This window comes from Phyllobates terribilis, unplaced genomic scaffold (assembly GCF_046119375.1).
Source record: "Phyllobates terribilis strain yellow unplaced genomic scaffold, ASM4611937v1 Scaffold_9__5_contigs__length_417890890, whole genome shotgun sequence".
NCBI classification, from domain to species: Eukaryota; Metazoa; Chordata; class Amphibia; order Anura; family Dendrobatidae; genus Phyllobates; species Phyllobates terribilis.
In genome coordinates, this window is record NW_027362769.1 from 401,916,495 (window position 1) to 401,942,133 (window position 25,639).

A 25,639-nucleotide genomic window follows, 5' to 3' on the forward strand; every position below is an offset into this window, starting at 1 on the left:
CAATTCTCTTATTGCCTAGGAGACCAACCTCCTCTGATAAGACATCAATGGTGGTCGGTAATTTAGGCAAAACAAAACGACCTTCATTCTCGAGAGACTTTTAATGAATAGTGTTCAGTAGAGATGACTGATATTTACAAGCCTTTTGCTGTTTTATTAATTTTAAGGAGATACAATCCTTTCTGATTGGTGGTCAGGAGTCCGATGGCCCCTAGACATGATGATGACCTGTGGCGTGGGTGGCCCCTAGAGATGATGGTGCTACGTGGCTCTGGTGGCCCCTAGAGACGATGGTGACCCGTGGCTCTGGTGGCCCCTAGAGATGATGGTGCTACGTGGCTCTGGTGGCCCCTAGAGATGATGGTGCTACGTGGCTCTGGTGGCCCCTAGAGATGATGGTGCTACGTGGCGCTGGTGGCTCTAGAGATGATGGTGCTACGTGGCACTGGTGGCTCTAGAGATGATGGTGCTACATGGCGCTGGTGGCCCCTAGAGATGATGGTGACTCGTGGCTCTGGTGGCCCCTAGAGATGATGGTGACCCGTGGCTCTGGTGGCCCCTAGAGATGATGGTGAACCGTGGCTCTGGTGGCCCCTAGAGACGATGGTGACCCGTGACGCTGGTGGCTCTAGAGATGGTGACCCGTGGCTCTGGTGGCCCCTAGAGATGATGGTGACACATGATGCTGGTGGCTCTAGAGATGATGGTGACCCGTGGCTCTGGTGGCCCCTAGAGATGATGGTGACTCGTGGTGCTGGTGGCTCTAGAGATGATGGTGACCCGTGGCTCTGGTGGCCCCTAGAGATGATGGTGACCCGTGGCTCTGGTGGCCCCTAGAGACAATGGTGACCCGTGATGCTGGTGGCTCTAGAGATGGTGACCCGTGGCTCTGGTGGCCCCTAGAGATGATGGTGCTACGTGGCGCTTGTGGCTCTAGAGATGATGGTGACCCGTGGTGCTGGTGGCTCTAGAGATGGTGGTGACCTGTGGCGCTGGTGGCTCTAGAGATGATGGTGACCCGTGGCGCTGGTTGCTCTAGAGATGATGGTGACCCGTGGTGCTGGTGGCTCTAGAGATGGTGGTTACCCGTGGCGCTGGTGGCCCCTAGAGATGATGGTGACCCGTGGCACTGGTGGCTCTAGAGATGATGGTGACCCGTGGCGCTGGTGGCTCTAGAGATGATGGTGACCCGTGGTGCTGGTGGCTCTAGAGATGGTGGTGACCCGTGGTGCTGGTGGCTCTAGAGATGATGGTGACCCGTGGTGCTGGTGGCTCTAGAGATGGTGGTGACCCGTGGTGCTGGTGGCCCCTAGAGATGATGGTGACCCGTGGTGCTGGTGGCCCCTAGAGATGATGGTGACCCGTGGCGCTGGTGACCTCTAAAGATGATGGTGCCCCGTGGCGCTGGTGGCTCTAGAGACGATGGTGCCCCGTGGCGCTGGTGGCCATCATCTGCTGCTCCTGTGGTTGCTCCTCAGCTTGGCGATCTCCCTCTCCAGCACCGCGCGGTGCATGTACTTGATCAGGAACTTCTTGCGCTCGGCTCTTTCTCTGATGACGTCACGTCGCTCTGACATCCGGAAGGCGACGTCCTGCAGAGCATTGCATAGGAAGGTCAGGATGGCGGTGTCCCGGCCGAGGGTCCGCAGGTGGTCCTCCTCCATGTAGTTCTCCACCAGCACCACATGCTCAGCTCCTGCCAGTCGGAATTGTCTTTCTATCTCCTCCACAGACGTACTGTTCTTGCGAGTAATGATGATTATGGGAGAGAGACCTGCGAGAAGAAGACAGGAAAGTCCCTGCTATCATCCACTGACGCCATAGATACACGGCCATCAGACAGTGGTTACAGCCGCCGAGGCCGCGGGGAAACTGTCGGATTCCTCAGGACTGCGCCCATCTTCACACTTGAAGGTTTTCTATTCTAAAATCAGCTGTCTTACCAGATTTTTATATCACAATCTGTATTAAAAAGGTATTATCAGTCATTATACAGGAGGGGGAGGAGGCGAGCTGTGACATCTATTGTGAATGGTGGGTCCTGTGTTATCTACTGTATATAGAGGTGTTATCAGTCATTGCACAGGAGGGGGAGGAGGTGAGCTGTGACATCATCTATTGTGAATTATGGGTCCTGTTATCTACTGTATATAGAGGTATTATCAGTCATTGTACAGCAGGAGGAGGTGAGCTGTGACCTCACTTATTGTGAATGGTGGATCCTGTGTTATCTACTGTATATAGAGGTGTTATCAGTCATTGTACAGAAGGAGGAGGAGGTGAGCTGTGACATCACCTATTGTGAGTGGTAGATCCTGTTATCTACTGTATATAGAGGTGTTACCAGTCATTGTAATCCTGCCTGCGATGATAATGAGTGTTCTGAAAAGTCTTCAATAAAGAACAGAAAGCGCAAGTCTAAAATAGCCCCAGTGACCAGTGTGAACCGTGCAAGATTTCTATTTAAACGTAACTGATTGTGATATGTAAGAAGAACATGGCCAAAAGGGTTTACAAAAAATAATTTAGCAAAAAAAAAAACTGATTTAAAAAATACATTCACTTTAAGACTCTTTTTAAGACATTGAAATGAATGAGAACTGTAACTCTGCCCGGGTCTGATGATTTGCTGCAGTCCTGCATTCCCACTAGTATCTCACAGGCCGCTGCAACAGAGACGTCACTGTGTCCAAGAGACAGAGGAAAAAAGAGGCGATGACGTCCGTACAGTGCACCTGCTGCACCGCCTGAGCGCACACAGTACAGAGAAGCGCACACAGTACAGAGAAGCGCACACAGTACAGAGAAGCGCACACAGTACAGAGAAGCGCACACAGTACAGAGAAGCGCACTGGGGAGATGGAGGCCAGGTAAGTAGTAGTTTTTTTTTATTATTTTCAGGTACTAAACTTAGATTGTGAGCCCCAATGGGGACAGTGATGATAATGTCTGTAAAGCGCTGTGGAATTAATGGCGCTATATAAGTGAGGACAATAAATAAAAAATAAATACTGGTGGATAGGATTGTAGGGACTAGCACTCTGTGTAAGGCCTCTAGAGCATCATCATACTGTGTGAAAGGCTGTGGGAACATATGTATTGGGTAGGTGGGTCATGGATGCATGATACTGTGTGAGTGGCCTCAGGGGAGAAATACTTTGGTGATATCATACTGTGTGTGGGGGGAATGTACTGTGGGGACATCATACTGTGTGTGGGGAATGTACTGTGAGGACATCATACTGTGTGGAGGGAATGTACTGTGGGGACATCATACTGTGTGTGGAGGAATGTACTGTGGAGACATCATACTGTGTGTGGGGGGAATGTACTGTGAGGACATCATACTGTGTGGAGGGAATGTACTGTGAGGACATCATACTGTGTGGAGGGAATGTACTGTGAGGACATCATACTGTGTGGGGGGAATGTACTGTGGGGACATCATACTGTGTGTGGAGGAATGTACTGTGAGGACATCATACTGTGTGTGGGGGGATGTACTGTGAGGACATCATACTGTGTGGAGGGAATGTACTGTGGGGACATCATACTGTGTGTGGGGGGAATGTACTGTGAGGACATCATACTGTGTGTGGGGGGAATGTACTGTGAGGACATCATACTGTGTGTGGGGGGAATGTACTGTGAGGACATCATACTGTGTGGGGGGAATGTACTGTGAGGACATCATACTGTGTGGGGGGAATGTACTGTGAGGACATCATACTGTGTGTGGAGGAATGTACTGTGGGGACATCATACTGTGTGGGGGAATGTACTGTGAGGACATCATACTGTGTGGGGGAATGTACTGTGGGGACATCATACTGTGTGTGGGGGAATGTACTGTGGGGACATCATACTGTGTGTGGAGGGAATGTACTGTGGGGACATCATACTGTGTGTGGAGGGAATGTACTGTGAGGACATCATACTGTGTGTGGAGGAATGTACTGTGGGGACATCATACTGTGTGGGGGAATGTACTGTGGGGACATCATACTGTGTGTGGGGGGAATGTACTGTGGGGACATCATACTGTGTGTGGGGGAATGTACTGTGAGGACATCATACTGTGTGTAGAGGAATGTACTGTGAGGACATCATACTGTGTGTGGGGGGAATGTACTGTGGGGACATCATACTGTGTGTGGGGGGAATGTACTGTGGGGACATCATACTGTGTGTGGGGGGAATGTACTGTGGGGACATCATACTGTGTGTGGGGGGAATGTACTGTGGGGACATCATACTGTGTGTGGGGGGAATGTACTGTGGGGACATCATACTGTGTGTGGGGGGAATGTACTGTGGGGACATCATACTGTGTGTGGGGGGAATGTACTGTGGGGACATCATACTGTGTGTGGGGGGAATGTACTGTGGGGACATCATACTGTGTGTGGGGGGAATGTACTGTGGGGACATCATACTGTGGGGGGAATGTACTGTGGGGACATCATACTGTGTGTGGGGGAATGTATTGTGAGGACATCATACTGTGTGTGGGGGAATGTATTGTGAGGACATCATACTGTGTGTGGGGGAATGTACTGTGAGGACATCATACTGTGTGGGGGAATGTACTGTGAGGACATCATACTGTGTGTGGGGGAATGTACTGTGGGGACATCATACTGTGTGTGGAGGAATGTACTGTGGGGACATCATACTGTGTGTGGAGGAATGTACTGTGGGGACATCATACTGTGTGTGGAGGAATGTACTGTGGGGACATCATACTGTGTGGGGGAATGTACTGTGGGGACATCATACTGTGTGGGGGGAATGTACTGTGGGGACATCATACTGTGTGGGGGAATGTACTGTGGGGACATCATACTGTGTGGGGGAATGTACTGTGGGGACATCATACTGTGTAGGGGAATGTACTGTGGGGACATCATACTGTGTGTGGGGGGAATGTACTGTGGGGACATCCTACTGTGTGTGGGGGAATGTACTGTGAGGACATCATACTGTGTGTAGAGGAATGTACTGTGAGGACATCATACTGTGTGTGGGGGGAATGTACTGTGAGGACATCATACTGTGTGGAGGGAATGTACTGTGAGGACATCATACTGTGTGGGGGGAATGTACTGTGGGGACATCATACTGTGTGTGGAGGAATGTACTGTGAGGACATCATACTGTGTGTAGAGGAATGTACTGTGAGGACATCATACTGTGTGTGGGGGGAATGTACTGTGGGGACATCATACTGTGTGTGGGGGGAATGTACTGTGGGGACATCATACTGTGTGTGGGGGGAATGTACTGTGGGGACATCATACTGTGTGTGGGGGGAATGTACTGTGGGGACATCATACTGTGTGTGGGGAATGTACTGTGGGGACATCATACTGTGTGTGGAGGGAATGTACTGTGGGGACATCATACTGTGTGTGGAGGGAATGTACTGTGGGGACATCATACTGTGTGTGTGGGGAATGTACTGTGGGGACATCATACTGTGTGTGTGGGGAATGTACTGTGGGGACATCATACTGTGTGTGTGGGGAATGTACTGTGGGGACATCATACTGTGTGTGGGGGAATGTACTGTGGGGACATCATACTGTGTGTGTGGGGGAATGTACTGTGGGGACATCATACTGTGTGTGGTGGGAATGTACTGTGAGGACATACTGTGTGGGGGAATGTACTGTGAGGACATCATACTGTGTGTGTGGAGGAATGTACTGTGGGGACATCATACTGTGTGTGGAGAATGTACTGTGGGGACATCATACTGTGTAGAGGGAATGTACTGTGAGGACATCATACTGTGTGTGGGGGAATGTACTGTGGGGACATCATACTGTGTGTGTGGGGGAATACTGTGGGGACATCATACTGTGTGTGTGGGGGAATGTACTGTGGGGACATCATACTGTGTGTGTGGGGGAATGTACTGTGAGGACATCATACTGTGTGTGGGGGAATGTACTGTGGGGACATCATACTGTGTGTGTGGGGGAATGTACTGTGGGGACATCATACTGTGTGTGGGGGAATGTACTGTGGGGACATCATACTGTGTGTGGGGGGGAATGTACCGTGGGGACATCATACTGTGTGGTGGGAATGTACTGTGAGGACATCATACTGTGTGGGGGAATGTACTGTGGGGACATCATACTGTGTGTGGGGGGGAATGTACCGTGGGGACATCATACTGTGTGGTGGGAATGTACTGTGAGGACATCATACTGTGTGGGGGAATGTACTGTGGGGACATCATACTGTGTGTGGAGGAATGTACTGTGGGGACATCATACTGTGTGGGGGAATGTACTGTGGGGACATCATACTGTGTGGGGGAATGTACTGTGGGGACATCATACTGTGTGGGGGAATGTACTGTGGGGACATCATACTGTGTGTGGGGGGAATGTACTGTGGGGACATCATACTGTGTGTGGGGGGAATGTACTGTGGGGACATCATACTGTGTGTGGGGGAATGTACTGTGAGGACATCATACTGTGTGTAGAGGAATGTACTGTGAGGACATCATACTGTGTGTGGGGGGAATGTACTGTGGGGACATCATACTGTGTGTGGGGGGAATGTACTGTGAGGACATCATACTGTGTGGAGGGAATGTACTGTGAGGACATCATACTGTGTGGAGGGAATGTACTGTGAGGACATCATACTGTGTGGGGGGAATGTACTGTGGGGACATCATACTGTGTGTGGAGGAATGTACTGTGAGGACATCATACTGTGTGTAGAGGAATGTACTGTGAGGACATCATACTGTGTGTGGGGGGAATGTACTGTGGGGACATCATACTGTGTGTGGGGGGAATGTACTGTGGGGACATCATACTGTGTGTGGGGAATGTACTGTGGGGACATCATACTGTGTGTGGAGGGAATGTACTGTGGGGACATCATACTGTGTGTGGAGGGAATGTACTGTGGGGACATCATACTGTGTGTGTGGGGAATGTACTGTGGGGACATCATACTGTGTGTGGGGGAATGTACTGTGGGGACATCATACTGTGTGTGTGGGGGAATGTACTGTGGGGACATCATACTGTGTGTGGTGGGAATGTACTGTGAGGACATCATACTGTGTGTGTGGAGGAATGTACTGTGGGGACATCATACTGTGTGTGGAGAATGTACTGTGGGGACATCATACTGTGTAGAGGGAATGTACTGTGAGGACATCATACTGTGTGTGGGGGAATGTACTGTGGGGACATCATACTGTGTGTGTGGGGGAATGTACTGTGGGGACATCATACTGTGTGTGTGGGGGAATGTACTGTGGGGACATCATACTGTGTGTGTGGGGGAATGTACTGTGGGGACATCATACTGTGTGTGGGGGAATGTACTGTGGGGACATCATACTGTGTGTGTGGGGGAATGTACTGTGGGACATCATACTGTGTGTGGGGGAATGTACTGTGGGGACATCATACTGTGTGTGGTGGGAATGTACTGTGAGGACATCATACTGTGTGGGGGAATGTACTGTGGGGACATCATACTGTGTGTGTGGAGAATGTACTGTGGGGACATCATACTGTGTAGAGGGAATGCACTGTGGGGACATCATACTGTGTGTGGAGAATGTACTGTGGGGACATCATACTGTGTGTGGGGGGAATGTACTGTGAGGACATCATACTGTGTGTGTGGAGGGAATGTACTGTGAGGACATCATACTGTGTGGGGGGAATGTACTGTGGGGACATCATACTGTGTGTGGGGGAATGTACTGTGAGGACATCATACTGTGTGTGGGGGAATGTACTGTGAGGACATCATACTGTGTGTGGGGGAATGTACTGTGAGGACATCATACTGTGTGTGGGGGAATGTACTGTGAGGACATCATACTGTGTGGGGGAATGTACTGTGGGGACATCATACTGTGTGTGTGGGGGAATGTATTGTGAGGACATCATACTGTGTGAAAGGCTGTGGGAACACATTGGGTAGGTGGGTCATGGATGCATGATACTGTGTGGGCAGCCTCAGGGGAGAAATACTTTGGTGATATACTGTGTGTGGGGGGAATGTACTGTGAGGACATCATACTGTGTGGGGGAATGTACTGTGGGGACATCATACTGTGTGTGTGGGGGAATGTACTGTGAGGACATCATACTGTGTGTGGGGGAATGTACTGTGGGGACATCATACTGTGTGTGTGGGGGAATGTACTGTGGGGACATCATACTGTGTGTGTGGGGGAATGTACTGTGGGGACATCATACTGTGTGTGGGGGGAATGTACTGTGAGGACATCATACTGTGTGTGGGGGAATGTACTGTGGGGACATCATACTGTGTGTGGAGGAATGTACTGTGGGGACATCATACTGTGTGTGGAGGAATGTACTGTGGGGACATCATACTGTGTGTGGAGGAATGTACTGTGGGGACATCATACTGTGTGGGGGAATGTACTGTGGGGACATCATACTGTGTGGGGGAATGTACTGTGGGGACATCATACTGTGTGTGGGGGGAATGTACTGTGGGGACATCCTACTGTGTGTGGGGGAATGTACTGTGAGGACATCATACTGTGTGTAGAGGAATGTACTGTGAGGACATCATACTGTGTGTGGGGGGAATGTACTGTGAGGACATCATACTGTGTGGAGGGAATGTACTGTGAGTACATCATACTGTGTGGGGGGAATGTACTGTGGGGACATCATACTGTGTGTGGAGGAATGTACTGTGAGGACATCATACTGTGTGTAGAGGAATGTACTGTGAGGACATCATACTGTGTGTGGGGGGAATGTACTGTGGGGACATCATACTGTGTGTGGGGGGAATGTACTGTGGGGACATCATACTGTGTGTGGGGGGAATGTACTGTGGGGACATCATACTGTGTGTGGGGAATGTACTGTGGGGACATCATACTGTGTGTGGAGGGAATGTACTGTGGGGACATCATACTGTGTGTGGAGGGAATGTACTGTGGGGACATCATACTGTGTGTGGAGGGAATGTACTGTGGGGACATCATACTGTGTGTGTGGGGAATGTACTGTGGGGACATCATACTGTGTGTGGGGGAATGTACTGTGGGGACATCATACTGTGTGTGTGGGGGAATGTACTGTGGGGACATCATACTGTGTGTGGTGGGAATGTACTGTGAGGACATACTGTGTGGGGGAATGTACTGTGAGGACATCATACTGTGTGTGTGGAGGAATGTACTGTGGGGACATCATACTGTGTGTGGAGAATGTACTGTGGGGACATCATACTGTGTAGAGGGAATGTACTGTGAGGACATCATACTGTGTGTGGGGGAATGTACTGTGGGGACATCATACTGTGTGTGTGGGGGAATGTACTGTGGGGACATCATACTGTGTGTGTGGGGGAATGTACTGTGGGGACATCATACTGTGTGTGTGGGGGAATGTACTGTGAGGACATCATACTGTGTGTGGGGGAATGTACTGTGGGGACATCATACTGTGTGTGTGGGGGAATGTACTGTGGGGACATCATACTGTGTGTGGGGGAATGTACTGTGGGGACATCATACTGTGTGTGGGGGGGAATGTACTGTGGGGACATCATACTGTGTGTGGGGGGGAATGTACTGTGGGGACATCATACTGTGTGGTGGGAATGTACTGTGAGGACATCATACTGTGTGGGGGAATGTACTGTGGGGACATCATACTGTGTGTGGAGGAATGTACTGTGGGGACATCATACTGTGTGTGGAGGAATGTACTGTGGGGACATCATACTGTGTGGGGGAATGTACTGTGGGGACATCATACTGTGTGGGGGAATGTACTGTGGGGACATCATACTGTGTGGGGGAATGTACTGTGGGGACATCATACTGTGTGTGGGGGGAATGTACTGTGGGGACATCATACTGTGTGTGGGGGAATGTACTGTGAGGACATCATACTGTGTGTAGAGGAATGTACTGTGAGGACATCATACTGTGTGTGGGGGAATGTACTGTGGGGACATCATACTGTGTGTGGGGGGAATGTACTGTGAGGACATCATACTGTGTGGAGGGAATGTACTGTGAGGACATCATACTGTGTGGAGGGAATGTACTGTGAGGACATCATACTGTGTGGGGGGAATGTACTGTGGGGACATCATACTGTGTGTGGAGGAATGTACTGTGAGGACATCATACTGTGTGTAGAGGAATGTACTGTGAGGACATCATACTGTGTGTGGGGGGAATGTACTGTGGGGACATCATACTGTGTGTGGGGGGAATGTACTGTGGGGACATCATACTGTGTGTGGGGAATGTACTGTGGGGACATCATACTGTGTGTGGAGGGAATGTACTGTGGGGACATCATACTGTGTGTGGAGGGAATGTACTGTGGGGACATCATACTGTGTGTGTGGGGAATGTACTGTGGGGACATCATACTGTGTGTGGGGGAATGTACTGTGGGGACATCATACTGTGTGTGTGGGGGAATGTACTGTGGGGACATCATACTGTGTGTGGTGGGAATGTACTGTGAGGACATCATACTGTGTGTGTGGAGGAATGTACTGTGGGGACATCATACTGTGTGTGGAGAATGTACTGTGGGGACATCATACTGTGTAGAGGGAATGTACTGTGAGGACATCATACTGTGTGTGGGGGAATGTACTGTGGGGACATCATACTGTGTGTGTGGGGGAATGTACTGTGGGGACATCATACTGTGTGTGTGGGGGAATGTACTGTGGGGACATCATACTGTGTGTGTGGGGGAATGTACTGTGGGGACATCATACTGTGTGTGTGGGGGAATGTACTGTGGGGACATCATACTGTGTGTGTGGGGGAATGTACTGTGGGGACATCATACTGTGTGTGGTGGGAATGTACTGTGAGGACATACTGTGTGGGGGAATGTACTGTGAGGACATCATACTGTGTGTGTGGAGGAATGTACTGTGGGGACATCATACTGTGTGTGGAGAATGTACTGTGGGGACATCATACTGTGTAGAGGGAATGTACTGTGAGGACATCATACTGTGTGTGGGGGAATGTACTGTGGGGACATCATACTGTGTGTGTGGGGGAATGTACTGTGGGGACATCATACTGTGTGTGTGAGGGAATGTACTGTGGGGACATCATACTGTGTGTGTGGGGGAATGTACTGTGAGGACATCATACTGTGTGTGGGGGAATGTACTGTGGGGACATCATACTGTGTGTGTGGGGGAATGTACTGTGGGGACATCATACTGTGTGGGGGGGAATGTACTGTGGGGACATCATACTGTGTGTGGGGGGGAATGTACTGTGGGGACATCATACTGTGTGGTGGGAATGTACTGTGAGGACATCATACTGTGTGGGGGAATGTACTGTGGGGACATCATACTGTGTGTGGAGGAATGTACTGTGGGGACATCATACTGTGTGTGGAGGGAATGTACTGTGGGGACATCATACTGTGTGGGGGAATGTACTGTGGGGACATCATACTGTGTGGGGGAATGTACTGTGGGGACATCATACTGTGTGTGGGGGGAATGTACTGTGGGGACATCATACTGTGTGTGGGGGAATGTACTGTGAGGACATCATACTGTGTGTGGGGGAATGTACTGTGAGGACATCATACTGTGTGTAGAGGAATGTACTGTGAGGACATCATACTGTGTGTGGGGGAATGTACTGTGGGGACATCATACTGTGTGTGGGGGGAATGTACTGTGAGGACATCATACTGTGTGGAGGGAATGTACTGTGAGGACATCATACTGTGTGGAGGGAATGTACTGTGAGGACATCATACTGTGTGGGGGGAATGTACTGTGGGGACATCATACTGTGTGTGGAGGAATGTACTGTGAGGACATCATACTGTGTGTAGAGGAATGTACTGTGAGGACATCATACTGTGTGTGGGGGGAATGTACTGTGGGGACATCATACTGTGTGTGGGGGGAATGTACTGTGGGGACATCATACTGTGTGTGGGGAATGTACTGTGGGGACATCATACTGTGTGTGGAGGGAATGTACTGTGGGGACATCATACTGTGTGTGGAGGGAATGTACTGTGGGGACATCATACTGTGTGTGTGGGGAATGTACTGTGGGGACATCATACTGTGTGTGGGGGAATGTACTGTGGGGACATCATACTGTGTGTGTGGGGGAATGTACTGTGGGGACATCATACTGTGTGTGGTGGGAATGTACTGTGAGGACATCATACTGTGTGTGTGGAGGAATGTACTGTGGGGACATCATACTGTGTGTGGAGAATGTACTGTGGGGACATCATACTGTGTAGAGGGAATGTACTGTGAGGACATCATACTGTGTGTGGGGGAATGTACTGTGGGGACATCATACTGTGTGTGTGGGGGAATGTACTGTGGGGACATCATACTGTGTGTGTGGGGGAATGTACTGTGGGGACATCATACTGTGTGTGTGGGGGAATGTACTGTGGGGACATCATACTGTGTGTGTGGGGGAATGTACTGTGGGGACATCATACTGTGTGTGTGGGGGAATGTACTGTGGGGACATCATACTGTGTGTGTGGGGGAATGTACTGTGGGGACATCATACTGTGTGGGGGAATGTACTGTGGGGACATCATACTGTGTGTGGGGGGGAATGTACTGTGGGGACATCATACTGTGTGTGGTGGGAATGTACTGTGAGGACATCATACTGTGTGGGGGAATGTACTGTGGGGACATCATACTGTGTGTGTGGAGAATGTACTGTGGGGACATCATACTGTGTAGAGGGAATGTACTGTGGGGACATCATACTGTGTGTGGAGAATGTACTGTGGGGACATCATACTGTGTGTGGGGGGAATGTACTGTGAGGACATCATACTGTGTGTGTGGAGGGAATGTACTGTGAGGACATCATACTGTGTGGGGGGAATGTACTGTGGGGACATAATACTGTGTGTGGGGGAATGTACTGTGAGGACATCATACTGTGTGTGGGGGAATGTACTGTGAGGACATCATACTGTGTGGGGGAATGTACTGTGGGGATATCATACTGTGTGTGTGGGGGAATGTATTGTGAGGACATCATACTGTGTGAAAGGCTGTGGGAACACATTGGGTAGGTGGGTCATGGATGCATGATACTGTGTGGGCGGCATCAGGGGAGAAATACTTTGGTGATATACTGTGTGTGGGGGGAATGTACTGTGAGGACATCATACTGTGTGGGGGAATGTACTGTGGGGACATCATACTGTGTGTGTGGGGGAATGTACTGTGAGGACATCATACTGTGTGTGGGGGAATGTACTGTGGGGACATCATACTGTGTGTGTGGGGGAATGTACTGTGGGGACATCATACTGTGTGTGGGGGGAATGTACTGTGAGGACATCATACTGTGTGTGTGGAGGGAATGTACTGTGAGGACATCATACTGTGTGGGGGGAATATACTGTGGGGACATCATACTGTGTGTGGGGGAATGTACTGTGAGGACATCATACTGTGTGTGGGGGAATGTACTGTGAGGACATCATACTGTGTGGGGGAATGTACTGTGGGGACATCATACTGTGTGTGGGGGAATGTACTGTGAGGACATCATACTGTGTGTGGTGGAATGTACTGTGGGGACATCATACTGTGTATGGAGGAATGTATTGTGAGGACATCATACTGTGTGAAAGGCTGTGGGAACACATTGGGTAGGTGGGTCATGGATGCATGATACTGTGTGGGCGGCCTCAGGGGAGAAATACTTTGGTGATATCATACTGTGTGTGGGGGGAATGTACTGTGAGGACATCATACTGTGTGGGGGAATGTACTGTGGGGACATCATACTGTGTGTGTGGGGGAATGTACTGTGAGGACATCATACTGTGTGTGGGGGAATGTACTGTGGGGACATCATGCTGTGTGTGTGGGGGAATGTACTGTGGGGACATCATACTGTGTGTGTGGGGGAATGTACTGTGGGGACATCATACTGTGTGGGGGGAATATACTGTGGGGACATCATACTGTGTGTGGGGGAATGTACTGTGAGGACATCATACTGTGTGTGGGGGAATGTACTGTGGGGACATCATACTGTGTATGGAGGAATGTATTGTGAGGACATCATACTGTGTGAAAGGCTGTGGGAACACATTGGGTAGGTGGGTCATGGATGCATGATACTGTGTGGGCGGCCTCAGGGGAGAAATACTTTGGTGATATCATACTGTGTGTGGGGGGAATGTACTGTGGGGACATCATACTGTGTGTGGAGGGAATGTACTATGGGGACATCATACTGTGTGTGGAGGAATGTACTGTGGAGACATCATACTGTGTGGGGGGAATGTACTGTGGAGACATCATACTGTGTGTGGGGGAATGTACTGTGAGGACATCATACTGTGTGTGTGGGGAATGTACTGTGGGGACATCATACTGTGTGTGGGGGAATGTACTGTGAGGACATCATACTGTGTGGGGGAATGTACTGTGAGGACATCATACTGTGTGGGGGAATGTACTGTGGGGACATCATACTGTGTGTGTGGGGGAATGTACTGTGGGGACATCATACTGTGTGTGGTGGGAATGTACTGTGAGGACATCATACTGTGTGTGGGGGGAATGTACTGTGGAGACATCATTCTGTATGTGGGGGGAATGTACTGTGAGGACATCATACTGTGTGTGTGGAGGGAATGTACTGTGAGGACATCATACTGTGTGGGGGGAATATACTGTGGGGACATCATACTGTGTGTGGGGGAATGTACTGTGAGGACATCATACTGTGTGTGGGGGAATGTACTGTGAGGACATCATACTGTGTGGGGGAATGTACTGTGGGGACATCATACTGTGTGTGTGGGGGAATGTACTGTGAGGACATCATACTGTGTGTGGGGGAATGTACTGTGGGGACATCATACTGTGTATGGAGGAATGTATTGTGAGGACATCATACTGTGTGAAAGGCTGTGGGAACACATTGGGTAGGTGGGTCATGGATGCATGATACTGTGTGGGCGGCCTCAGGGGAGAAATACTTTGGTGATATCATACTGTGTGTGGGGGGAATGTACTGTGGGGACATCATACTGTGTGTGGAGGGAATGTACTATGGGGACATCATACTGTGTGGGGGGAATGTACTGTGGAGACATCATACTGTGTGTGGGGGAATGTACTGTGAGGACATCATACTGTGTGTGTGGGGAATGTACTGTGGGGACATCATACTGTGTGTGGGGGAATGTACTGTGAGGACATCATACTGTGTGGGGGAATGTACTGTGGGGACATCATACTGTGTGTGTGGGGGAATGTACTGTGGGGACATCATACTGTGTGTGGTGGGAATGTACTGTGAGGACATCATACTGTGTGTGGGGGGAATGTACTGTGGAGACATCATACTGTATGTGGGGGGAATGTACTGTGAGGACATCATACTGTGTGTGGGGGAATGTACTGTGAGGACATCATACTGTATGTGGGGGGAATGTACTGTGAGGACATCATACTGTGTGGGGGAATGTACTGTGGGGACATCATACTGTGTGTGGGGGAATGTACTGTGGAGACATCATACTGTGTGTGGGGAATGTACTGTGAGGACATCATACTGTGTGTGGGGAATGTACTGTGAGGACATCATACTGTGTGTGGGGAATGTACTGTGGGGACATCATACTGTGTGGGGGAATGTACTGTGGGGACATCATACTGTGTGTGGGGGGAATGTACTGTGGGGACATCATACTGTGTGTGGGGGAATGTACTGTGAGGACATCATACTGTGTGTAGAGGAATGTACTGTGAGGACATCATACTGTGTGTGGGGGGAATGTACTGTGGGGACATCATACTGTGTGTGGGGGGAATGTACTGTGGGGACATCATACTGTGTGTGGGGGGAATGTACTGTGGGGACATCATACTGTGTGTGGGGGGAATGTACTGTGGGGACATCATACTGTGTGTGGGGAATGTACTGTGGGGACATCATACTGTGTGTGGGGGAATGTATTGTGAGGACATCATACTGTGTGTGGGGGAATGTACTGTGAGGACATCATACTGTGTGGGGGAATGTACTGTGAGGACATCATACTGTGTGGGGGAATGTACTGCGAGGACATCATACTATGTGTGGGGGAATGTACTGTGGGGACATCATACTGTGTGTGGAGGAATGTACTGTGGGGACATCATACTGTGTATGGGGGAATGTACTGTGAGGACATCATACTGTGTGTGGAGGAATGTACTGTGGGGACATCATACTGTGTGTGGAGGAATGTACTGTGAGGACATCATACTGTGTATGGGGGAATGTACTGTGAGGACATTATACTGTGTGTGGAGGAATGTACTGTGAGGACATCATACTGTGTGTGGGGGGAATGTACTGTGGGGGCATCATACTGTGTGTGGGGGAATGTACTGTGAGGACATCATACTGTGTGTGGGGGAATGTACTGTGAGGACATCATACTGTGTGTGGGGAATGTACTGTGAGGACATCATACTGTGTATGGGGGAATGTACTGTGAGGACCTCATACTGTGTATGGGGGAATGTACTGTGAGGACATCATACTGTGTATGGGGGAATGTACTGTGGGGACATTATACTGTGTGTGGAGGAATGTACTGTGGGGACATTATACTGTGTGTGGAGGAATGTACTGTGAGGACATCATACTGTGTGTGGGGGGAATGTACTGTGGGGGCATCATACTGTGTGTGGGGGAATGTACTGTGAGGACATCATACTGTGTGTGGGGGAATGTATTGTGAGGACATCATACTGTGTGTGGAGGGAATGTACTGTGGAGACATCATACTGTGTGTGGGGGAATGTACTGTGGGGACATCATACTGTGTGTGGGGGAATGTACTGTGGGGACATCATACTGTGTGTGGGGGAATGTATTGTGAGGACATCATACTGTGTGTGGGGGAATGTACTGTGAGGACATCATACTGTGTGTGGGGGAATGTATTGTGAGGACATCATACTGTGTGTGGAGGGAATGTACTGTGGAGACATCATACTGTGTGTGGGGGAATGTACTGTGGGGACATCATACTGTGTGTGGAGGGAATGTACTGTGGGGACATCATACTGTGTGTGGGGGAATGTACTGTGGGGACATCATACTGTGTGTGGAGGGAATGTACTGTGGAGACATCATACTGTGTGTGGAGGGAATGTACTGTGGAGACATCATACTGTGTGTGGGGGAATGTACTGTGGGGACATCATACTGTGTGTGGGGTTATGTATTGTGAGGACATCATACTGTGTGTGGAGGGAATGTACTGTGAGGACATCATACTGTGTGTGGGGAATGTACTGTGGGGACATCATACTGTGTGTGGGGAATGTACTATGGGTACATCATACTGTGTGTGGGGGAATGTATTGTGAGGACATCATACTGTGTGTGGGGGAATGTACTGTGAGGACATCATACTGTGTGGGGGGAATGTACTGTGGGGACATCATACTGTGTGTGGAGGAATGTACTGTGAGGACATCATACTGTGTGTGGAGGAATGTACTGTGAGGACATCATACTGTGTGTGGGGGGAATGTACTGTGAGGACATCATACTGTGTGTGGGGGGGAATGTACTGTGAGGACATTATACTGTGTGTGGGGGAATGTACTGTGGGGACATTATACTGTGTGTGGGGGAATGTACTGTGAGGATATCATACTGTGTGTGGAGGAATGTACTGTGGGGACATTATACTGTGTGGGGGAATGTACTGTGAGGACATTATACTGTGTGGGGAATGTACTGTGGGGACATCATACTGTGTGTGGGGGAATGTACTGTGAGGACATTATACTGTGTGGGGGAATGTACTGTGGGGACATCATACTGTGTGTGGGGGAATGTACTGTGGGGACATCATACTGTGTGTGGGGGAATGTACTGTGAGGACATCATACTGTGTGGGGAATGTACTGTGAGAACATCATACTGTGTGTGGGGAATGTACTGTGAGGACATCATACTGTGTATGGGGGAATGTACTGTGAGGACATCATACTGTGTATGGGGGAATGTACTGTGGGGACATTATACTGTGTGTGGAGGAATGTACTGTGAGGACATCATACTGTGTGTGGGGGGAATGTACTGTGGGGGCATCATACTGTGTGTGGGGGAATGTACTGTGAGGACATCATACTGTGTGTGGGGGAATGTACTGTGAGGACATCATACTGTGTGTGGGGAATGTACTGTGAGGACATCATACTGTGTATGGGGGAATGTACTGTGAGGACATCATACTGTGTATGGGGGAATGTACTGTGAGGACATCATACTGTGTATGGGGGAATGTACTGTGGGGACATTATACTGTGTGTGGAGGAATGTACTGTGGGGACATTATACTGTGTGTGGAGGAATGTACTGTGAGGACATCATACTGTGTGTGGGGGGAATGTACTGTGGGGGCATCATACTGTGTGTGGGGGAATGTACTGTGAGGACATCATACTGTGTGTGGGGGAATGTACTGTGAGGACATCATACTGTGTGTGGGGGAATGTACTGTGAGGACATCATACTGTGTGTGGGGGAATGTACTGTGAGGACATCATACTGTGTGTGGGGGAATGTACTGTGAGGACATCATACTGTGTGTGGAGGAATGTACTGTGAGGACATCATACTGTGTGTGGGGAATGTACTGTGGGGGCATCATACTGTGTGTGGGGGAATGTACTGTGAGGACATCATACTGTGTGTGGGGGGAATGTAGTGTGGAGACATCATACTGTGTGTGGAGGAATGTACTGTGGGGACATCATACTGTGTGTGGGGGGAATGTACTGTGGGGGCATCATACTGTGTGTGGAGGAATGTACTGTGAGGACATCATACTGTGTGTGGGGAAAGTACTGTGGGGACATCATACTGTGTGGGGGGGGTGTACTGGGGGGACATCATACTGTGTGTGGGGGAATGTACTGTGAGGACATCATACTGTGTGTGGGGCATGTACTGTGGGGACATCATACTGTGTGTGGGGGAATGTACTGTGGGGACATCATACTGTGTGTGGAGGGAATGTACTGTGGAGACATCATACTGTGTGTGGAGGGAATGTACTGTGGAGACATCATACTGTGTGTGGGGGAATGTACTGTGGGGACATCATACTGTGTGTGGGGTTATGTATTGTGAGGACATCATACTGTGTGTGGAGGGAATGTACTGTGAGGACATCATACTGTGTGTGGGGAATGTACTGTGGGGACATCATACTGTGTGTGGGGAATGTACTATGGGTACATCATACTGTGTGTGGGGGAATGTATTGTGAGGACATCATACTGTGTGTGGGGGAATGTACTGTGAGGACATCATACTGTGTGGGGGGAATGTACTGTGGGGACATCATACTGTGTGTGGAGGAATGTACTGTGAGGACATCATACTGTGTGTGGAGGAATGTACTGTGAGGACATCATACTGTGTGTGGGGGGAATGTACTGTGAGGACATCATACTGTGTGTGGGGGGGAATGTACTGTGAGGACATCATACTGTGTGTGGGGGAATGTACTGTGGGGACATTATACTGTGTGTGGGGGAATGTACTGTGAGGATATCATACTGTGTGTGGAGGAATGTACTGTGGGGACATTATACTGTGTGGGGGAATGTACTGTGAGGACATTATACTGTGTGGGGAATGTACTGTGGGGACATCATACTGTGTGTGGGGGAATGTACTGTGAGGACATTATACTGTGTGGGGGAATGTACTGTGGGGACATCATACTGTGTGTGGGGGAATGTACTGTGAGGACATCATACTGTGTGGGGAATGTACTGTGAGAACATCATACTGTGTGTGGGGAATGTACTGTGAGGACATCATACTGTGTATGGGGGAATGTACTGTGAGGACATCATACTGTGTATGGGGGAATGTACTGTGGGGACATTATACTGTGTGTGGAGGAATGTACTGTGAGGACATCATACTGTGTGTGGGGGGAATGTACTGTGGGGGCATCATACTGTGTGTGGGGGAATGTACTGTGAGGACATCATACTGTGTGTGGGGGAATGTACTGTGAGGACATCATACTGTGTGTGGGGAATGTACTGTGAGGACATCATACTGTGTATGGGGGAATGTACTGTGAGGACATCATACTGTGTATGGGGGAATGTACTGTGAGGACATCATACTGTGTATGGGGGAATGTACTGTGGGGACATTATACTGTGTGTGGAGGAATGTACTGTGGGGACATTATACTGTGTGTGGAGGAATGTACTGTGAGGACATCATACTGTGTGTGGGGGGAATGTACTGTGGGGGCATCATACTGTGTGTGGGGGAATGTACTGTGAGGACATCATACTGTGTGTGGGGGAATGTACTGTGAGGACATCATACTGTGTGTGGGGGAATGTACTGTGAGGACATCATACTGTGTGTGGGGGAATGTACTGTGAGGACATCATACTGTGTGTGGGGGAATGTACTGTGAGGACATCATACTGTGTGTGGAGGAATGTACTGTGAGGACATCATACTGTGTGTGGGGAATGTACTGTGGGGGCATCATACTGTGTGTGGGGGAATGTACTGTGAGGACATCATACTGTGTGTGGGGGGAATGTAGTGTGGAGACATCATACTGTGTGTGGAGGAATGTACTGTGGGGACATCATACTGTGTGTGGGGGGAATGTACTGTGGGGGCATCATACTGTGTGTGGAGGAATGTACTGTGAGGACATCATACTGTGTGTGGGGAAAGTACTGTGGGGACATCATACTGTGTGGGGGGGGTGTACTGGGGGGACATCATACTGTGTGTGGGGGAATGTACTGTGAGGACATCATACTGTGTGTGGGGCAAGTACTGTGGGGACATCATACTGTGTGGGGGGGGATGTACTGTGAGGACATCATACTGTGTGTGGAGGAATGTACTGTGAGGACATCATACTGTGTGTGGAGGAATGTACTGTGAGGACATCATACTGTGTGGGGGGGGATGTATTGTGGGGACATCATACCATGTGAGTGTGGGGGAAATGTAGTGTGGGGACATCATACTGTGTGAGTGTGGGGGAAATGTAGTGTGGGGACATCATACTGTGTGAGTGGGGGAAATGTAGTGTGGGGACATCATACTGTGTGTGTGGGGGGGGAATATAGTGTGGGGACATCTTGCTGTGTGTGGGGGGGATGTAGTGTGGGGATATCATACTGTGTGTGGAGGAATGTACTGTGAGGACATCATACTGTGTGTGGAGGAATGTACTGTGAGGACATCATACTGTGTGGGGGGGGATGTACTGTGGGGACATCATACCATGTGAGTGTGGGGGAAATGTAGTGTGGGGACATCATACTGTGTGAGTGTGGGGGAAATGTAGTGTGGGGACATCATACTGTGTGAGTGGGGGAAATGTAGTGTGGGGACATCATACTGTGTGTGTGGGGGGGGGAATATAGTGTGGGGACATCTTGCTGTGTGTGGGGGGGATGTAGTGTGGGGATATCATACTGTGTGTGTGTGGGGGGAATGTAGTATGGAGACATCTTGCTGTGTGTGGGGGAATATAGTGTGGGGACATCTTGCTGTGCGTGGGGGAATGTAGTGTGGGGACATCTTGCTGTGCGTGGGGGAATGTAGTGTGAGGACATCTTGCTGTGCGCGGGGGAATGTAGTGGGGGGACATCATACTGTGTGTGTGGGGGAATGTAGTGTGGGGACATTGCTGTGTGTGGGGGAATGTAGTGTGGGGACATCTTGCTGTGTGGGGGAATGTAGTGTGGGGACATCTTGCTGTGCGTGGGGGAATGTAGTGTGGGGACATCTTGCTGTGCGCGGGGGAATGTAGTGGGGGACATTATACTGTGTGTGTGTGGGGGGAATGTAGTGTGGGGACATCATACTGTGTGGGGGGAATGTAGTGTGGGGACATCAAACTGTGTGGGGGGAATGTAGTGTGGGGACATCTTGCTGTGTGGGGGAATGTAGTTTGGGGACATCTTGCTGTGCGTGGGGGAATGTAGTGTGGGGAAATCTTGCTGTGCGCGGGGGAATGTAGTGGGGGGACATTATACTGTGTGTGTGTGGGGGGAATGTAGTGTGGGGACATCATACTGTGTGGGGGGAATGTAGTGTGGGGACATCACCCTGTGGGTGGGAGGTGGTAAAATGTACTGCTGTGATGGGGCTCTGTGACTTCTAGTTACACATCCTGTACATTGCATTGGCGGTGTAGGATAATGAGTGCAGCCAGTTCTTTGAGGTTGTACCCAGCAGGAGCCGCTGTGTTCTTGGCTGTAATGTGATTGTATGATCCACGTGTTGTAATAAAACTATTCTTGTTTTCTGTGGGAACTCACCGGTCATAGTTGTACAGCCGCGCAGGAAGGAATTCATCTCAGCTGCATCCTCATGGATCTGTAATCCTCCGCTGTAAATTATAACAATATATAATGGAATCATAAATCTTAGTAGACTAATCCAAGAGAAAGAGACATTTATGAGGGCCCCTCTAGCAGTGTGATGGTGCCCACCCCCTCCCCCAGGATCCAGTTTAATATCACATGATTTACCAGTGCACCAACACGGGAACGGTGAGATCTGTGGAGTTAGGTTCCAAATCCGTCTCCTCCACTTTCTCTACCAGGTCTTCATATTCAGTGAGTTTTGCCACTGGCTCATCCAGGGGGAGGAAGGTTCCTGAGAAGGAAGGAATTAAGGATGAGGCTGCAGATCTCATTACCACCATTGTAATATCCATAGAAGGAAGAACTACAAGACGTAAGAGCGAGGACGTCACCGATCTGGTGGAGTCTGGGACAGGACCTTCTCACCGAGCTGAGCGTAGACTGTGGGTATTTCCCTGTAGCCCACGTACATCATGCCTCTGTTGTCCGCTATGGTGATGTTGGGGGTGAGCTGGTACGTCTTCCTGACCACGGTGGGCTTATCGCTGGCGTGCATGACGTATTCTCCTCCCTCCAGGACATACTTACAGGAGTTGATCAGCATTGACTTCCCAGATCCCACCGTGCCAAACAGCTGAAGTAGCACCCGCCGGTAGCCCTGATTACCGTGCACGCCGCCCTCCAGGCTGAAGTCACGGATATACTTCAACATTTCATCCACGGACATCTGCGGGTTTTGCATTTTCTCAAGACACTTTTTGTAATGAACAAGGAAAATGAAAGTGTTCAGAGTTCAGGGCGCGGCCGTCGCCTGCGAACATAATCCGTGACGAATAATGAAGGACGCACCCACTGCCTGCTGAAGAATACCAGCTCATCATCTGCCGACAACCAGCCTGGATACATGAGAGGTTTTGAGCCGCCCCCCGGTGATCACATCACTGATATAATTACATTGTGATAGAAATAATGGAAGAGAGACACAAAACGGGAAACTTGTATTTTTTTTTTTTTGTATGTTTTTAGTAATTTTTTTTTTATTTTTCATTGTTATTCAGAGACGAACCAGATCTAGCGCTAGAACCTTTTAATAAACCAAAACCTCTAATAATAACTTCAACTACTTCGGTATGATGCACATTTAGTGCAGATTATTGATTTCTACTCCTTTCATGGATTTCCTGAAGTTCGCGATGACGTCACCGCGGGATGAAGTGAAGACGGCGGCGGTTATAGATTCTGCTCTATTTTTCTTTTTGTACTCAACACCGATCCCTGCAGTATATATGCGGAATAACCTCGTGTGACGGATCAACCCCGTACTCCAAGATTTTGCCACATGGGGGTTGTCGTAGCGCCTATGTAGCTAATGGGACATAATGTTATAAAGTGGGGTGAATATTGTGGATTACATATTGTTGGACATTCTGTGATGTGACCGAAGCACTCTTGGCCCCCACCTTCCTGTGCTCACTTAGCAGTGGCAAACAGACAATGTGCTGATTAATGGGTTGTTGCATAACTGCTGTCTGGGAGCCTACTGTGGGGATTATTTGGTGAGAACAATGGGTGCTAAAAATAGCCTGTGTGATTCTCTATAAAACCTGCTTGTGAGAATAAAAGTTTACTTCATCTTGGAGACACTGTGCGATAGTCCTATTTTATATATCCCAGTGTAAGAAAAGCCTTTCCATGTCAGGGGCCTGCAGAAGAAGATTGGACATCTGCGGATGGGGTAACTAGCTCCTGTCACACCTCGTTACCTACAGAAGGATCCTCCCCGCTCTCCAGCTCAGATGACATGATGCCTTGCTGCACTTCTATGTGGCGGATTGCATGTTACATTGGTGACAATGACACCTGCACCTGTGTCTAAACCAGCCGGCGACTGGCACTGGGGATAGCGGAGGGATCGTCTGTCCATCAGGGTTTTCATATGTGACTGGACATGGAGGTTTCCTCAACTCATATTGGGCAGGGATTAGAGATGAGCATTTCTATTCAATGCGAGTCAAATGTGTTGAATTTGGACTATAGTAGCCTGTATAAAAGCAGAGGCAGGGAATGCAGCTGCAGTTTTGTACTAAGTCTTGATAGTGAGAACACATCAGTCCGAAAAAAACAGAACAATCTAGTAAAGATTAATGCGTTAGGAAAGGAATAATAGAGAATTGATAAGTAGAGAGCGGACAGCGGTGATGAATCACGGTGATTATAGTGCAGTTGCTGCATTTTAGTTACGTTTTTTTCATTCTTCATGCAGAGGTAATCCAGCAATATTGCTAAAGGGAAAAAAAAATCTCACTGAAAGTCTGCGCACGTCACAAAAGTCTGAACCGTGCGTGTCACCTGCTCATTTTGACATACACACTTCCGACACCAATACTTGCCAAAAAGGAATTATCACCACCTAAAACATCGCTTTTTACATTCACGCCCCCTGTATAACACTGGCACAGCGGGGTTCTGCCTTTCCCCAAAAGGGATAATTTTTAAAAAGCTTAAACCCCTCTCAGTGCATCGTGTTATCAGACGAGCTGTTAGCACCGGTCTGCATCCGTTTATCCCGAGCCACATGGAGGTCACGTAGACAATACAAAACCTGTAATTGCGTGAATAATAGGGGTTGGATTGAGGGTGACACGTCTTCTCCGGGCACAAGGAGGCTTTTTGTAGTATTTGAACTTTATGGCAAATCGATTCCTGTTAAATCAATTGTTTCAAAAAATGCGGCAAAACCGGAGAATTCCAACATTCTAAAGATTCACTCGTGTAAATCGGAGATGGTTGACCATCGTTGTTCGATGGCCGATGTCTGGTATTTTTAAAAGGTTTCCAATAACAGATATATTCTAATCTCTAATTAGTGCGATTCATCCTCATCGGCTTTGGGTACAGACCCATCGTTTATCACCGGCTCCTTCCTTCGTAGATGTTTTCTTTATTTCTCCTCCGTTACTTTCTTCTCATCTCCGGTGAACAGGAACACATCGGTGGCCAACGACTTGAGTTTGGGCTGTTCCTTCAGGATCTCATTCTTCCTCTCTTCACTACTGTCCTTCAGGTCATCGATCACCACAATCACGTTCTTCTTTTCTGTTTTTTCGGAAACATATTCTCTCGTTAAAACAAAATTACTTATTATAAAAAAGAGGAGAAAAAAGAATCAAAGGATTAGAGA

At 49.1% G+C, this 25,639-nt stretch overlaps 2 protein-coding genes across 6 annotated transcripts in view; both read right to left on the bottom strand.

The window, feature by feature from the left end:
- Positions 1–73: 73 nt before the first annotated feature.
- On the bottom strand, positions 74–23,312 carry LOC141162635 (uncharacterized). Of its 2 annotated transcripts, XR_012250793.1 has the most exons (5): positions 22,885–23,312; positions 22,624–22,750; positions 22,411–22,481; positions 1,327–1,774; positions 74–984 (listed from the first exon to the last, which is right to left on the bottom strand). XR_012250793.1 is itself a non-coding variant. In XM_073648924.1 (4 exons), the coding sequence occupies exons 1-4, from the start codon at positions 23,198–23,200 to the stop codon at positions 1,449–1,451; spliced, it is 840 nt and encodes a 279-aa protein (XP_073505025.1). In that variant the 5' UTR covers positions 23,201–23,312; the 3' UTR covers positions 74–1,448. The 2 variants fall into 2 exon arrangements, 1 of the variants encoding a protein (XP_073505025.1); XM_073648924.1 differs by having other exon boundaries at positions 74–1,774.
- A 191-nt stretch (positions 23,313–23,503) lies between these two features.
- LOC141162636 (uncharacterized) overlaps positions 23,504–25,639 on the bottom strand; it is a 38,174-nt gene continuing 36,038 nt past the window's right edge. For 2 of the 4 annotated variants that reach the window (XM_073648926.1, XM_073648925.1), the window contains exon 8: positions 23,504–25,554. In XM_073648926.1, the coding sequence (XP_073505027.1) occupies positions 25,400–25,554 (155 nt within the window). In that variant the 3' untranslated portion in view covers positions 23,504–25,399. The remainder of the gene's footprint in view (positions 25,555–25,639) is intronic. The other 2 variants (XM_073648928.1, XM_073648927.1) reach the window with 1 other exon arrangement.